This window comes from Apodemus sylvaticus (genome assembly GCF_947179515.1).
Source record: "Apodemus sylvaticus chromosome 5 unlocalized genomic scaffold, mApoSyl1.1 SUPER_5_unloc_1, whole genome shotgun sequence".
NCBI classification, from domain to species: Eukaryota; Metazoa; Chordata; class Mammalia; order Rodentia; family Muridae; genus Apodemus; species Apodemus sylvaticus.
Window position 1 is genome coordinate 191,003 of NW_026262993.1, and position 16,833 is coordinate 207,835.

Consider the following 16,833-nt stretch of genomic DNA (forward strand, 5'->3'; position numbering starts at 1 on the left):
ATAAAACCACTAAATACTTAAGTCCCAGATAAAACAGTGTCACCTGAAAGGTAAAAATGGATATAAATAGGAATACACTTTAAGTTGTCTTAATGTGCATGCCACACCTCCTCTGTTATAGCCAGAGGACAACACTAAAGAGGTTCACTCCTCATACTACATGGGGTCCAGGGAATGAACATTGTGTTCAAATGGTGGCAAGAACCACTACCCACTGTGTCTTGTCAACAAACATTCAGGTTTTGTTGGAAATATCATTCAAGATCCAATTGGAAAGAAATTTAAAATATTCCAAATATGTTCTATTTACTGACTCAGGTTAACAAAGGAGCATATCTGAAAAATGAGAATTTTGTGTCAGCTATCCAATTCAGTGGTTCATCAAACTTAAAATACAATACTATCAGGAATCTGAAACACTAAGAGAGACAAAAGCATAACTAACCTTATTAAGCTATCCCACCAAGCTCTCCTTCTTGAATGTGGACTTAAATCGTGGCCCCTATGCTGTTGAACCCAAAGATATTCTGAAGACTGCTGTCACTGGTTCCCTCTGAGACAGATCTGTGGTGAGTGTGGATGTGTGACAGCCTGTTCATCCTTCTCTCAGAGGCAAGCCTGGACTTGGTGTTCTGTAACTCCACAATACTCCTGTAAATACTGCAGAGGAAAACATTTCATGTCAAATACTTTTCCTAAATGACTCCCAAAATTGTATTTTGACAATTGCTGTAAGAAGAAATGTGATTTCTGTTTACACATTCTTTTACCGGTCAAAATATTTCAGAGAATGACTACTATAATAATTGAAAGTTTAAATTACTATAATTACTTCAGACAATTCAAAGGTGATTTGTTTTTCCCAGGAGGCATATACTTTTATTATATATTGGCATAATATTGAATGATTAATTTTGGTGTTCATAGATGTACAGAAAATTTTAGAAAACTTAACATGATTATTCCATTTATCACTTTTTTTTGGTTTTTTGAGACAGGGTTTCTCTGCATAGCCCTGGATGTCCTGGAACTCACTCTGTAGACCAGGCTGGCCTCAAACTCAGAAATCTACCTGCCTCTGCCTCCCAGAGTGCTACTTGGGCACTACCTGGCGATTATTCTATTTATAATTTAAGTGTATAACAATGATATGTGATACATAACTTTATTTTTTTTATTAAAAAGCATTACAATCTGATCATAATTTTCACCTCTGTCAAATTCTCCAAGGTTTTACCCCCTCCCTACAAACCCAACTCCATGCCTTTTCTTTGTATTTCTTTGTGACTGGCAAGAAGCAAAAGAGACCAAGAAGCACACACACACACATATTCACAAAATCAGAAATCAAAAAATACAGGCAAAAATCAATAAGACAAAAAATGTCTAAACATCCTGAGCAGCCTCATATTCCAGCTGGACCTCCACTCTCCTTCTCCTTGTCTGCCCATCTTCTTCTGCTGAGCCTGAAACACACAGGTAAGCTTCCAGTCACCAACCCATCTTCCCTGCTTTCTGAGTCCTCTGTAGCAAGCCCAGCTGCTCTGAGCAGCCAGATGTCCCAGCGGAACCTCCATTCTCCCCCTATTCTCTCTTTCAACCTTCAATAGGTCTGCAGCTACTTAACCACAGAGACCTTCAGATCTATTACCACACAATCTAAGGATATCGTTCAGAGGCCTGCCATAGGAGGACCATTGTATTTAAGATCCCCCCGCCATACCTACTATAAAAGATACATCAAAGGACCAAAGTCATACAGATGGAAACACGTCCGAAAAAGAACATAATTTAAAAAGTCAGGCCAATATGACACCTTCGGAGCACAGATAAACTTCTAGAGCAAGCCTAGGATATCTTATTACAACTTAAGCACAAGAAAATGGCCTTTCATTCAATCTTATAGAAATGATACAGGACTTTAAAGAGGAAATTAATAAATCCTGTGAAGAAATACAGGACATAAGCCCAACAGGTAGAGGTCTTTAAAGTGGAAACAAATAAATCCTTTAAAAATATACAGAGTAATACAAATAAACAGGTGAAAGAAATAAATAAAACCATGAAAGACCAGGAAGCCGAAATAGAAGCAATAAAGAAAACACAAACTGATGGAATCCTGGAGTTGGAAAACCTGGGGAAGAGAAAAGGAACAATGGATGCAAGCATAACTAAAAGAATACAGGAGATGGAAGAAAGAATCTCAGGCATAGAAGCTACAATACAAGAAATAAATCTGTCAAAAAATGGTAAATCTAAAAAGTTCCTGACACAAAATATCCTGGAAATCTGTGATATCATTAAATGACCTAACTTAAGAATAATTGGAATAGAAGAAGAAGAAGAGTCTCACCTTCAAGGCCCTGAAAATATTCTGAACAAAATAACAAAACACTTTCTCAATCTAAAGAAGGAGAAACAACCTATAAAGCAAACCTATAGAACACCAAATACACTGGACCAGAAATGAACATCCTACCAACACAGAATAATCAAAACAGAAAATTTATTGAAAAAAAAAGAATACTAAATTTCCCAAGGTAAAGAGGTCAGATAATATACAGAAGCATACCTATTATATTCACACAAGACTTCTCAACAGAAATTCTAAAAGCAGTAGAAGGGCACAGTGACATATCTTGCAATGTCACAAATACTCCTACCTAGACTTTTCTACTCAGCAAACCTCTCAATCACTATAGACAGAGGAAAAAAGATGTTTGCAGGCAAATACAAATTGAAACTATATTTATCTACAAATTCAGTCCTACAAAAAAAATACAAGAAGAAAAATTTTCACGCAAGAACGATACCTACAATCAAGAACACACAGAGAAAATAAATAATTACAAGCCAGCAAATAAAAGAAAATCCCAACAACTGGTCATTAATTCCTCTCAATATCAATGGAAGAATTTCCTCAATAGCTAAAAAAAAGCTTTAAAAAGTGATGCAAATTAGGATCCATCACAATGTTGCATACAATAAACTAATCTCAGCAATAATGGCAAACATTATCTCAGAGTAAAGGGCTGTAACAAAGTTTTCCAAGAAAACATACTTAAAAAGAGTACTGGAGCATCAATTATAATATGAAGTAAAATAGACTCCCAACCAAAATTAATCGAAGAGACAGAGAAGAACACTTTACACTAATGAAAGAAAAAAATCTACCAAGAAGATATATCACTTCTGAACAGCTATGCCCCAAACACATGAGTACATACATGTATAAAACAAACACTGCTGAAGCTTACATATCACATCAAACCCCACACATTAATAGTGGGAGACTTCAAAACCCCAATCTCAGGTATGGAAAGGTCACCAAGACAGAAATTAGACACAGAAATCATGAAATTAACAGATGATAATAGGAAACAACTGAATCTAACAGCCATCTACAGAACCTTTCTCCAAAACACAAAAGGATATATTTTAATCCCAGCACTTCACAGAACCTTCTCCAAAATTGATAATATAATCAAGCAGAAAGCAAGCCTCAACAGATTCAAGAAGATTGAACTAAACACTTGAAACTTATGAGCTCCCCATGGATTAAGGCTGGACGTCAACAATAGAAAGATGAGAAAGACCAAATATTCATGGAAAGAGAAGAACTCTCTACCCAACAATCACTTTGTCAGGGAAGAAAAAGAAAGAAAATTAAAGACTTCCCAGAATTCAGTAAAAATAGAGGCACAACATATCCAATCATATAGGGCAAAATGAGGGTAGTGCTAAGAGGAAAGCCCATAATACTAAATGCCTTCATTAAAAAATGTAGACATCACATACTAATATCTTAATAGCACACTTGAAAGATGGAGAAGAAAAGGAAGCAAACACACCAAAGTGGCGTAGATGGCAGGAAATAGTCAAACTCAATGTTAAAATAAATGAATTTGAAACAAAGAGAATAATACAATGATTCAACAAAAACTATATCTGGTTTGTTGAGAATATCAGCAAAATAACAAATCCTTATCTGAAGTATTTAAAGGCAGAGAGACAGTACCAAAATTAAAAAAAAAATCAGTGGTAAAAAATAAATACATAACAGAAACTGAGGAAATTCAAACAATCATAAGCTCCTACTTAAACACCTGTACTACACAAAATTAAAATCTAAACTAAGTGGCTGATTGCCCAGACAAATACCACTTAGGGCTTAAATAAAGATCATGTTAACTATCTAAATAATCCTATGAAAATTAAGGAAATAGAAGCATTCTTCAAGAGTCTCCCAAAACAAACAAAGAAATGGAATGAAATCATGATTTTTATGCATAATTACAGCTGATTTTCAAGGCATAGCTAACCCCAATACTCCTCAAACAGTCCACAAAAGAGAAGCAAAAGGAACACTGTCAAACTTATTCTATGAGGCCACAGTCAGCCTGATACCTAAACCACACAAAGACTCAACAAAGCAAAAGGACTTCAAACCCATTTCTATTATGAATATTGGTGCAAAAATACTCTATATATTACTTCTAAATTTAACTGAGGAACACATCACAACCATCACCCATTATGATCAAATAGGCTTTATCCCAAAGATGCAGGAAGGGTTCACTAAATGAAAATCCATCAAGTTAAACCACAATATAAAGAAACTGGGAAAAATGGCATGATAATCTCATCAGATGCTGAAAAAGTCTTTGACAAAATACAACACTCCTTTATTTTAAAAGTATTAGGAATATCAGGGATACATGACACATACCTAAACATTCTCAAAGAAATATACAACAACCCAGTAGCCAACATCAGGATACAGGGAGAGAAACTTAAAGCAATTCGATGAAAGGCAGGAACATGAAAAAGCTGCTCACTCTTTCCTTACCAATTCAATACAGTGCTTGAAGTTCAAGTCATAGCAATAAAACAGTAAAAAGAGATCAAGGTGATTAAAGTTAGAAAAGAAAAAGTCAAAGTATTCTTCTTACTGGAAAATATGATTCTATACATAACTGACCCCCCAAATTCTACCAGAGAACATCACCTGTTGATAAACAACTTCAGAAAATTAGATGGATACAAAATAAACTGAAAGCAATTAGTAGTCTTCCTTTACAAAATGAATAAATGGGCCAAGAAAAAAATTAAGAAAAACACCCTTTGTGATAACCACAAAAATATAAAATATCTTGGTGTAATTCTCTAATGAAGCAACTTCAAGATCAGTATGGCAAGAAATTAAAGTGCCTGTAGAAAGAAATTTATGAAGGTATCAGGAGATAAAAGAATCTCCCATGCTCATGGATAGGTAGCTTTAATTTTGTGAAAATGGATATTTTACCAAGCAGTCTTCAGGTTCAATGCAATTCTCATCAAAAATCGCATTTTTATGGAACTTGAAAGAACAAATCTCAACTCCATATGGAAAATAATAAATTCAGGCTAGTAAACACAATCTTGAAAAATAAAATAACTTCAGAAGAAATCAATATCTGTGACCTCAAACTGTACTGCAGAGCAATAAGGATAAAACTGCCTGGTGTTGGTATAGAAACAAAAGTATGGCTACATGGTATCTACTAAAAGACTTGGTACAACCACTCTGGAAAACAATTCGGTGGTTGCTCCGAATACTAGGAATACCTCAAGACCCAAATTTACTACTTCTAGGCATATACCCAAACATGTTCCACCATTCCACAAATACACTTCCATAGCTATGTTCATAACAATTTAATTTGTAATATCCAGAAACTAGATACAACCTAGGTGTTCCTTAACTTAAGAATGGACAAAAAATATGTGATATATCTAAAACTGAAATACTATTCTGCCATAAAAACCAAAGACATTTTGAATTTTTCAGGTAGAGATGAATCTTGAGAATATCAAGATTCCCAAAAGGACACGAACAGTATGTATACACAAATAATTGTATAATTGAATATTTGCAATAAAATAAAGAACACTCATGCTGCATTCCACAAATCCAAGGAGGCTAGGCAGAAAGAGGGCACAAACAAGGATGATTGAGACTCACTTAGAAGGAAGAATGGAGTAGTGGTGGAAGATAGATAGAGAGAGGGAATATTGTGGGAAAGAATAATTGAAGGAGAGAGGGGGTTGGTGTGTTGAGGAGTGTGGAGGGGGATAGGGGATGTCAGGATTGCCATAAGAATTACTGGAAAATGCAAATTACTGGGTAGCAGGAAGGTAGGATGGATCTCCAGGAGAGACAAAGAAATGGGGTAGGGGAGGAGCCCTAAATCAATGGGGGTGTCCTTAGCAGTGACTCACAACATTTAGGATATGGAGTCTTATTAGGCAGCCTCCTGTGGCCAGGCAGGATCTTCAGTCTGGCAATAGGGACACAACCAACTCACAAAATTTTTGAGAGAAATCTTGTTCTTTTTCCAAGAAATAGAGGGACTGTGGATGAAGCAGAGTTTGAGAGAACAGCTAACCAATAACTATCCCAACTTGAAATGCATCCCATTGACAAGCACTAAACCCTGACATTATTAATGATACTCTGTTATACTTGCAGGCTACAATCTAGCATGGCTGTGCATTATAAGGCTCCAATAGCCAACTGACACCCACAGATGCCCACACCTTCAGCCAAATAGTGGAAGGATTTGGGGCCTCTTCAGAAAGAATAAAAGGAATGATTGTAGCTCATAAGGGGATAGTAATACTAACAATTCAACTAGGGTGGACCTTTGGGAATCTCAGAGACTGAACCACCAACCAGATAATTTAAACAAACAGGACCTGGGCGCCTCCCTACACATATGTAGCAGATGTGCAGCTTGGTTATTTTGTATGTCCTGAACAACTGGAGCGGGATCTATCCCAAAAGCTATGTTATATACTTGGGATATATTCATCTAGCTGGGCTGCCTTGTCTGGTCCCAGTAGAAAAGGAAGGTCATAGCCCTGCAGAGCCTTGAAGTGCCAGGGAGGCAGAAAGCCAGTGTGCCCCCATCCACTCATAGGTCAAGGAGAGTGGGAAAGGAGGGATTGATTGTGAGAAGGGATGACAGGTGGGGAGCAGCAGTGAGTAGGATATAAACTGAATAAGTAAACATTAAATTAAAAAAGCCTGAACAAATCAATATTAAAAAAACTACAAAAATGTCATTCATTGTGTTTTGTGCTAACCAGCTACTTATCATGTGGACTATCCTAAATTATGGTGATTCAAGAGCTTCAGAGAGGTTGAACAGGTAAGCAAAGAGGCACAATTTTATAACCAAATCTACTGCTGTCTAGAAGGGTTGTACTTAAAAAATGGTTGATGCCCCTGTATTTAAAGTGTAACAAGTTAAGAAATGTTTAGTTGGTTGATACATTTTTGTGTCATACTCATAGGCATTTAAATATGCATAAATTTATAAAACACATATACTCCAGATATAGAATTAAATGGCAAAGTGAAACATTTCCTTCATGAATTTGGTGAGTCAGGCTACCCCTGAGGCCGGTAAACTATAAGATCTTCGTCGAGTTATTAGTTGTGGGGCCTGCCCTTTTTGCCATTCATGCAGCCCTCCCTCTCATACTGAATGAGCAATTATGTTTAGTAACTTCATAATCTATATTTCTGTTCACACCTGCAGTAGACCTTAAAGTCAACAGCAAGGATAGTTCCTTTTGTAAATTAGAAAAGCATTAATGTACCAGAGTCCCTCCAGGTAACATACAAATTTCCTATTACAGAGACATAACATTCCAATAGCCAGAATAATAGACTCTGTGGTGTGTGCTATGTTCTTTGTGTTTCTATTATAACCTTCCTTTAAACACTTCTACTTAAGTGAACATTTGATGAGGAGAGTTCCAAAATTACAGCTGTATGAATTAGCAATTAGAAATTACCAACATGCATATGTACTTAGCTGAATGTCCACACCTCAAGTAAACTTTTATTATGGAAAGGGAAGAAAGTGTCCCAGATATGAACCCACACACCTACAGTCACTTGATATTCAACAAAGGAGCTAAAAACATCCAGTGGAAAAAAGACAGCATTTTTAACAAATGGTGCTGTATCAACTGGAGGTCAGCATAAAGAAAAATGCAAATTGACCCATTCTTACCTCCTTGTACAAAGCTCAAGTCCAAGTGGATCAAGGATCTTCATACTGGGCATATACCCAGAGGATTCCCCAGCATGAAATAAGGATACATGCTCCACTATGTTAATAGCAGCCCTATTTATAATAGCCAGAAGCTGGAAAGAACCCAGGTATCCCTCAACAGAAGAAAGGATGCAAAAAAATGTTGTATATATACACAATGGAGTACTATTCAGCCATTAGAAACAATGAATTCATGAAATTCTTAGGCAAATGGATGGAGCTGAAGAACATCATACTAAGTGAGGTAACCCAGTCTCAAAAGATCAATCATGGTATGCACTCACTAATAAGTGGATATTAACCTAGAAAACGGGAATACCCAAAAGATAATACACACATCAAATGAAGTACAAGAAGAATGGAGGAGTGGCCCCTTGTTCTGGAAAGACTCAGTGAAGCAGTATAGGGAAAAACTAGACCGGGAAGTGGGAAGGGGTGGGTGGGAGAACAGGGGGAAGGAAGGGGACTTATGGGACTTTCGGGGAGTGGAGGTCCAGAAAAGCAGAAAACATTTGAAATGTAAATAAAAAATATATCGAATAAAAAATAAAATAAATAAATAAATACAAAAAAAAAAAAACCAAGATACACTGAAGCTTATAGAGGAGAAAGTGCAGAAGAACCTTAAACACATGGGCACAGGGGAAATTTTCCTGAATAGAACACCAATGGCTTATGCTCTAAGAACAAGAATCAACAAATGGGATCTCATAAAACCACAAACCTTATGTAAGGCAAAGGACACTGTCAATAGGACAAAATGGCAACCAACAGATTGGGAAAAGATCTTTACCATTCCTACATCTTGGACAGGGTTAATATCCAATATATACAAAGAACTCAAGAAGTTAGACTCTAGGGAGTCAAATAACTCTACTAAAATGGGTGCAGAGCTAAGTAGAGAAATCTCAACTGAGAAAACTCGAATGGCTCTAAAGAAATGTTCATCATACTCTGTCATCAGGGAAATGCAAATCAAAAGAACACTGAGAGTCCACCTCACTCCAGTCAGAATGGCTAAGATGAAAACTCCTGGGGCCAGCAGATGCTGGAGAGGATGTGGAGAAAGAGGAACACTTCTTCATTGCTAGTAGGATTGCAAGCTGGTAAAACCATTCTGGAAATCAGTTTGGTGGTTCCTCAGAAAATTAGACATAGTACTACATCAGGACCTTGCTATCCAACATATAATAAAGATACATCCTCTTCCAACATATAATAAAGATACATGTTCCACTATGTTCGTAGCAGCCTTATTTATAATAGGCAGAAGCTGGAAAGAACCCAGATGTCCTTCAACAGAAGAATGGATACAGACATTGTGGCATATAGACACAATGAAGTACTATTCAGCAATTAAAAACAATAAATTCATGAAATGCTTAGGGAAATGGATGGAACTAGAAAGTGTCATCCTGAGTGAGATAACCCAATCACAAAAGAAGACACACGGTATGCACTCATTGATAAGAGTATATTAGCCCAAAATCTCAAAATAAACAAGTTACAATTCACAGACCACAGGAAGCTCAAGAAGGAAGACCAAAAGTGGGGGTGCTTTGGTTCCTCTGAGAAAGGGAAGAAAATACTCACAGGAGCAATTATGGAGACAAAGTGTGGAGCAGAGAATGAAGGAAAGGCCACCCAGAGACTGTCCTACCTCAGGATTCATCCTATAAACAGTCATAAAACCCCAAAACTATTATGGATGAAAAGAAGAGCATACTGAAAGGAGAGTGTTATGGTTGTTTCTGGAGAGGCCCTGCCAGAGCCTTACAAATACAGAGGAAGGTGGTAATGGCAATCATTGGACTGAGCACGTGGTCCCCAATGGAGGAGTTGGAGGGCAGACTGGAGGAGCTGAAGGGGTTTGCAGCCCTATAGGAAGACTGATGATGTCAGCCAAAGAGATGCCTCCCAGGGACTAAGCCATCAACCAAAGGGTACACATGGCTCCAGCCAAAGGAGTGGCAGAGGAATACCTTATTGGGCATCTGTGGGGAAAGCGGTCCTTTGTCCTGTGAAGGCTCAATAGATGCCCCAGTAAGGGGAAATGGATGGGGTGTGGTGGTGGGAGTGGGTTGGGTGTAAGGTCATATTCTTGGAGGCAGAGGGGGGAAGTATGGGCTGGGGGTTTTCGGGGGGGAACCAGGAAACAGTTCATTTGACATGTAAATGAAGAATATATTAAATAAAATAATAATAATAATGACAGGACGAAAGTTGTATCCAACCTACAACAGCTGTGGAGGAATGCTATCTCTCCTACACAAGTGTTTTAAAGGGAAGTACACGTATGGATATTATTTTGGGAAGGTAATGTTCTTTCAGGCTCTAATAGCCACATGAGTCATTTCACTAGAGTTTAAATTCAGTGCACTGGCTTACTAGGCTTCCAAAGTCTGACTTACTTTTCAAGTTCATATTTCAATCGTTCTTCAAGTTGCAATTCTGCTCTATATTTTTCTTCAAATGTTCTCCGTTGTGCTTTCACAGAAATTGCACGAGATTTTGTTTCCACAATCTCAAGTTCAATTTCCTTATATCTATGCTCCAGTGACATGATGTAATCCTGATACATCATGTAATTTCCTGATCTTTCTGTTGCTCAGAGGCAGCTAGTTCCTTAAGAATATTAAAAAGAAACATTTTAAAGGAGGACAACCAAGGAAATTTCAAATGTATTAGGAGGAGTGGTTGGTGTTATCAAAATCTTGTATTCATGATGAAATTACCACGATGAAATTAAATAAATAACTTCAACTCACAGAAAGATTCTGTTTAAATTACAAATATCAATGTATATATTCCAAATAAAGGAAACACTTATTTAAAACCTAATCATCCAACAAATTATTGTGTAATTTTCTCTGCATTTGGCTCCACAAGGCAGAGAATATGTTAAATGAAAGAGAAAGGAGTTGGAGTTCAAATTCTTTATCAACAACTTCCAGTGGATTTAAGCAGAATTGTTTTAATAATTTCTTTCTGTGGTGCTGTAGTCAGAACCCAGGGACATGTGGATGACAAAGAGATATACAACCATAGCACTACAGTCTCATCCCTGAGGTATTCATATAGCAATTCAAAAATTAATAATATAATTTCAGAGTAAGCCATGGAACTTATAAACAACCGAAGTACATTATCATATCCACATCACAATGATTTTCTTTCCCACCATGTTTCAATCTATCTCATAAATCACAACATTTCCTATTGAAAACTGGAATTCTGAAAGATGAATTCTTTTAGCATTAATGTCAAAACTAACAGGATTATCAATAGAAGGGTATGGCTTCTTTTTCCAGAAATCAACAAAAGAAACTGCTGTGAAACACAGAAGAAACACACACAATCATACAAAAAATATAATTGAATATGAATTTTGAGGTGGAGTGAATTGAATATGAATTTTGAGGTGGAGTGAATTACAGCACAGGACAAATGACTATAGTTACCCGTAAGACTTGGTTCTCTTGGTTTATTTTTTCCATGAGTTGACTCCTAGCTTGCTCTTCAATGGCTTTCTTATGATTTTCTACCTCACTTCGCTCTACCATGTTCTTGTCCATATCGGCTTTGAGGCTGAGTATTTTCTCTTCAAGCTGCTTTATTCTACCCTCTTCCGCTTCACGGCTCTCCCGGGCTGCTGTCCTTTCTGCTATTTTCTGCTCCCAAAGATTAATTTCATCTTCCTTGCATTGGCAGTGGATTAATTCTTGTTGTAGTTTTGTTTCCATACTTTCAAGCTGAGTGAAAACAATTAATATTGTCTAGTAATGCAGTAGGCAGAAAAAAAGTTAACATAACACTAATAGCAATTTCAGCATGATTCCAATTGAATTCAACATGAATTTTGGCATGGATTCACCATGAATTTCAACAATTTCAGCATGAACCCAGGCTTTACACCTGGTTTTCCACTTCACACATTAATGAATTATTGATAAACTTAAATTTAAAAAATCCAACCAAATCAAACAAACAACACAAACTCATATATACAACAAATATAACACATACACACACACACACACACACACACACACACATGGAGAGAGAGGGAGAGAGAGAGAGAGAGAGAGAGAGAAGCCATAAGCTGTTTTCAGATCAGGAAAACTCTCTCTAAACATTATTAGGTACATAAGTGAGGTTCTCATATGTCTTTTAACTAATTTAATATTGGAATGACTGTCAAATCATCATGTCAGTAACTACAGACATTTCTTCCTCACAGATAATAAAAGGAATTTAACTAGAAGTCTCATGTGAAATGAACAAAAAAAATAGAAAAATGAGAAAAATAAAGCTAAAGTATATGCCCCTTTCAAGAAATGAAGAAAAAAAAATATATCCCTTCCAAGAAATGAAGAAAATACAAGCTTTTATTTTAATTTTAAAAATTGGATGCATTTTCTCTCTTTCAAAGTTTCTAATGTTTACTTCTCCTTGCTTCCTTCTATGGAGAACTCCATCTCATTTCCTTCTAGACTGAATTTTTTTCAAACATACAAACTACTTTTGAAAGTTAAAGATTCCGACTATTATTTAAACAATTACTTATCTTTGATAAAGTACTTCAAATCTCTGAAGTTTAAAGGTATACACAATAACATCTTCATATGAGTTTAAATATTTTTCTTGAATTAAGATCAATAAAATGCAGCCTGAACCACACTGTGTTCAATAGAGGAAACTAACATGAAATTGTTTTTCCTGAACATATAGAGTCTGGGACGTGGTTCCTGTGACTCAAATTTAGGCAGGGGCATACATGCCAAATGGGTTTAGAACAGCATAGAAATTTCAAGACACAAATATGACACATTTTCAATCTAAAAGGAAAGTTCTTTTGAATATGAGCTCAAGTTTTCAAAAATTTGCAAACTCTTTATATTTACATTGTACTAAATTAGATGCAATTTTTATTTGAAAAATTAATTTAAATTCACCTTCTCTCTTAGTTTCAGTACCGTATCCTCTTCGCAGTGATTTGTACTTGAAGCATTATAACCTGAAAACTCTCCATTTTGATGTGCATCTGAGTCCTCCTCCATCATTGTGCATAGATCCATATACCTAGACAAATATGCAAAACAAGTAAACTATTATCACCATTGTATGTTTGTATATTTGTGTTGTTTTTTATGAAATCTAGCTTTAAACATTGGATCTTCCAGACTGTATTTTACAAGTATTTGCATTCCAGATATAAGAATAAGCCTGGTTAGTAACTGAAGATTTTAAATTATAATCATTTAATACATTATAAATAGTAATATGGTTTATAATACTAAAGCAAAATTAATAATAACCAAAAGTGTGATTCTGTGACTATTTTAAAATTATGAGATTGAAATAATTTTAATTTTTTAATTTTAAAATAAATACCAGGACAGAGAAGTAGGAGGGGGTGATAGGAGAATGGGCAGAGGGAAGAAGGCTTAGGGAAGTTATGGAGAGGGGGGAACCAGGAAAGGAAAATCATTTTGAATGTAAACAAAGAAAATTGAAAATAAAAAGTTCGAAAAAATAAAATAAAATGGTTGAAATAAAAATGGTAAATAAAGTATTAATATTGAAATCAGGAACTGAATTGTTATAAATATCATATGTCAACATATATTTTCATATATCAAAATAAATGATTTACTTATAATTTTGTTTTTAATTTTCAGGATTGTTTGTATATGTGTGTGTGTGTGTGTGTGTGTGAGTGAGTGTGTGTTTGTGTGTTTGTGTGCATGTGTGGATTTTGTCTCACTGTATATACGTACACAGGAATGCAAGTATCCTCATAGGTACAAGTACTGATACTTCAGAAGTTGTTGTTACAGGCAGTTAGATGCTACTTGAAGGTAGATGCTGGTAACTGAAATTAGATACTATTATTCTCTTGGTTAACTTTGTTTTGTTTTGTTGGTGTTGTTTATTATTATCAACTTGACAGACACAAGTTTAATTTGAAAAGAAAGAAACTTTACTGACAAAATTATTGATTATACCATTCTAGAGACATACCTGTGGGAACATTTTCTTAATTACCTCTGAATGGGGAAGAGGCTTAAATCATGTATACACACAAATGAATACATATGTTCAAGACACACAAACACATGCAAATAAACAACGATTCATTCCACATAGTAGTACCAAGTATGTGTGGTGTGTGTAAGTACCTTGGTTGAATTCCAATCAAAATTAAAATTTAGAATGATGACAATAAAAGCCTTTGAAGGATAATTGGGAAAAGAAAAGAGGACAATCAGTGCATTAAGACATAGGGGATCAAATATAGAAATATGGGGAAAGACTTGAAAAGATTCTATGGCCCTTTGTAGGAGAAGTGTTTGGACACTTGGGCTCCAGTTACTGATGATGCTTGGGCAGGTTATGGAAACGTCAGGAGGCAGAGGCTTGCTGCTTTCCCAACTACTGTGGAATCTGTCCCTCTGTAAACACAGCCCGTTTATTCCTTAAGTTTTCTTTGGTCATTAAATTTATCATAGCACCAGATGTGTAACTAATACAACTTTTTAAGAAGAAATCTAGAGAACCTCCTAATGTGGTTTTCACAAAATGCAGAAGATGCAATATCATATGCAGAATGTTAAATCACAGGAAAACACTAGTCACACTTTAGAGAAATCAAAATTAAAATAAAAAATAAAAACAAAAGAGGCCAGCCATGTTGGGAGACTCAAAAGTTACGAGAAATTTTGTATGATTTTATTTCAGGTGATAGAATAATGACATCTTTCATGCATTACAAGTCTGAAAGTTTTCATGTTATCTATCATTCTGTGTACTCATTCAAATAGAAACAGAAAGGGCTGGAGCATGGCAGCAAGGGAGGGAGATGAAGCAAGGGAAAGAGGAGAGAGAGGGGGAGGGGAAGGAATCGAGGGAGGGAGGGAGAGAGATAGAGAGAGAGAGAGGCATTCTAAGCCTGAAGATTCTGTATTCAGGATGTCAAAAAGTTGTAAACTTAGAATGCACCTGTGCTATGCATGCACAGGCATTTGACAATGTTCCAAAAAGTAATAGAGTATTATAGTTATTCAGCAATATATTAGTTATCAATTGAGGCTCCCTTCTCTTAGATGAATATAACTTGGTTCACAAAACTAGGCAGCACAGAGGCCAGAGAGGAAGGCTGCTTAATGGATTGCCGCTCATATTTTGCCTGACCTGATTTCTCCTACACCCCAGAATCATCTGCCAGGGATGGAATCTATACACAATGATCTTGTTACCCCACATTCCATGGTCATTAAGAAAATATCTGCACATGTTTCTTATAAGCAATTCTTCATAGAGGCATTTTCTCAATTGTGGTTCTTGCTTCTCAGATATGTCTGGATTGTGTCAAGTTGACAAAATCAACCAGCACAATTAATGATTACATATAATTTATAGATGCCTTAAAATAAAAAGACGTGTCAGTGGCCTAAAATGAAAATTAAATATTTTTGGATTTTGAGCTCTGTTTGATACTATAGAACAATTCCTATATAAAATATAAGACATCAATCTGTATGTTAGTTTATGTACACATACATGTAAATTTCTTAAAGGAAACTCAGGTTTGAAAATGTTTATATTTCATGTGTATATGGATTATGATCATGGAATATTAGTATATCTTTTTATGAGACCACATGAATAACATATCATGGTTAAATATTTAAAAGTAGAAGAAAACCCAATTTTATCCATGTAAATTTTGATCTTTTATAACAAGCACACAAACAAGATATGGGTATTAATATCTGAAATGTAGGAGGAAAAAAATAAAAGCATATTTCAAAGTAGAAATTGAAAATATATTAGGAAGATTACAGTTGACACCAGAGAATGCTTTCACTGTCACTTATTATGGTCAAAATCATCACAGATGTTAGTAATTAATACTGTTCTTCCAAAATTTGAAATTGTGTTGTAGGTTTCTTATATGAGTTTAAAAATAGAACTATTTGTTTTATTATAAACTTGTAGACAAGATAGGAATTTATATTTAGGTTTTGGTAAAATCACTCTTTAGTTGTGGGTGAATGCTTTGATAAATAAATGTCATACCTGTCTATTTCTTCTTCTAGTTCACTATTTCTTCTTCTCATTTCATGCAAACTCTGTGTCAGTGACAGGTACAACTTAAACTGTTCTTCTTGAACCTTTTCAGACGTTGAAAAAATATATGAATACAATTTTAACTGTAGAGATCCACTTTTCTTTCTTAGAAATATTATTTACCAATCATAATATTCTTAGATAATTCAGAACATATTTTCTGAAATTGATACATGTGAGCATAGATTTCAAAATAATAATTTTTAAAATTGTCTTATGGATTTGGGTGTTTGGCAAGATTGTATTTTTTGTAGGCTTAGGCCTACCTATTGCCAGATCTGAGGAGGAAATGTTACCAGTTTCCAAAAGAGCTAGAGTTCCAAACACTAGGCATTGACACATGGATGCTGGGACCTTAACCCAGGTTTCTGCAACAGCAGCAAGTGCTCTTACACACGTAGTCATCTCTTTGGCCCCCAGATAACACTTTATAGAAGACCTCAGCTATGTGACATTTTCATTGTGACATTTTTCTGATATATAAATTTATAAATATTATTTGTTAAACATGGGAAGGTTTTTTTTTCCTAGATCACTAATGTAGCCCTCTTTCTGGGACTCTTCTTCTGGCTCTTCCTCAGTAATGGTCTCC

At 35.6% G+C, this 16,833-nt stretch overlaps 2 protein-coding genes across 2 annotated transcripts in view; both read right to left on the reverse strand.

The window, feature by feature from the left end:
- The window catches only part of LOC127676049 (ubiquitin-conjugating enzyme E2 pex4-like), a 254,148-nt gene that overhangs the window by 190,889 nt on the left and 46,426 nt on the right, over window positions 1-16,833 (reverse strand). The gene's annotated exons all lie outside the window — the stretch shown is intronic.
- Window positions 1-16,833, reverse strand: part of LOC127676048 (ankyrin repeat domain-containing protein 26-like) — a 68,352-nt gene that overhangs the window by 17,306 nt on the left and 34,213 nt on the right. Inside the window, exons 9-11 of the mRNA XM_052171971.1 lie at window positions 16,191-16,285; window positions 13,064-13,190; window positions 11,570-11,860 (exon numbers count right to left, since the gene is read on the reverse strand). Coding sequence (XP_052027931.1) covers window positions 11,570-11,860; window positions 13,064-13,190; window positions 16,191-16,285 — 513 coding nt within the window. The remainder of the gene's footprint in view (window positions 1-11,569; window positions 11,861-13,063; window positions 13,191-16,190; window positions 16,286-16,833) is intronic.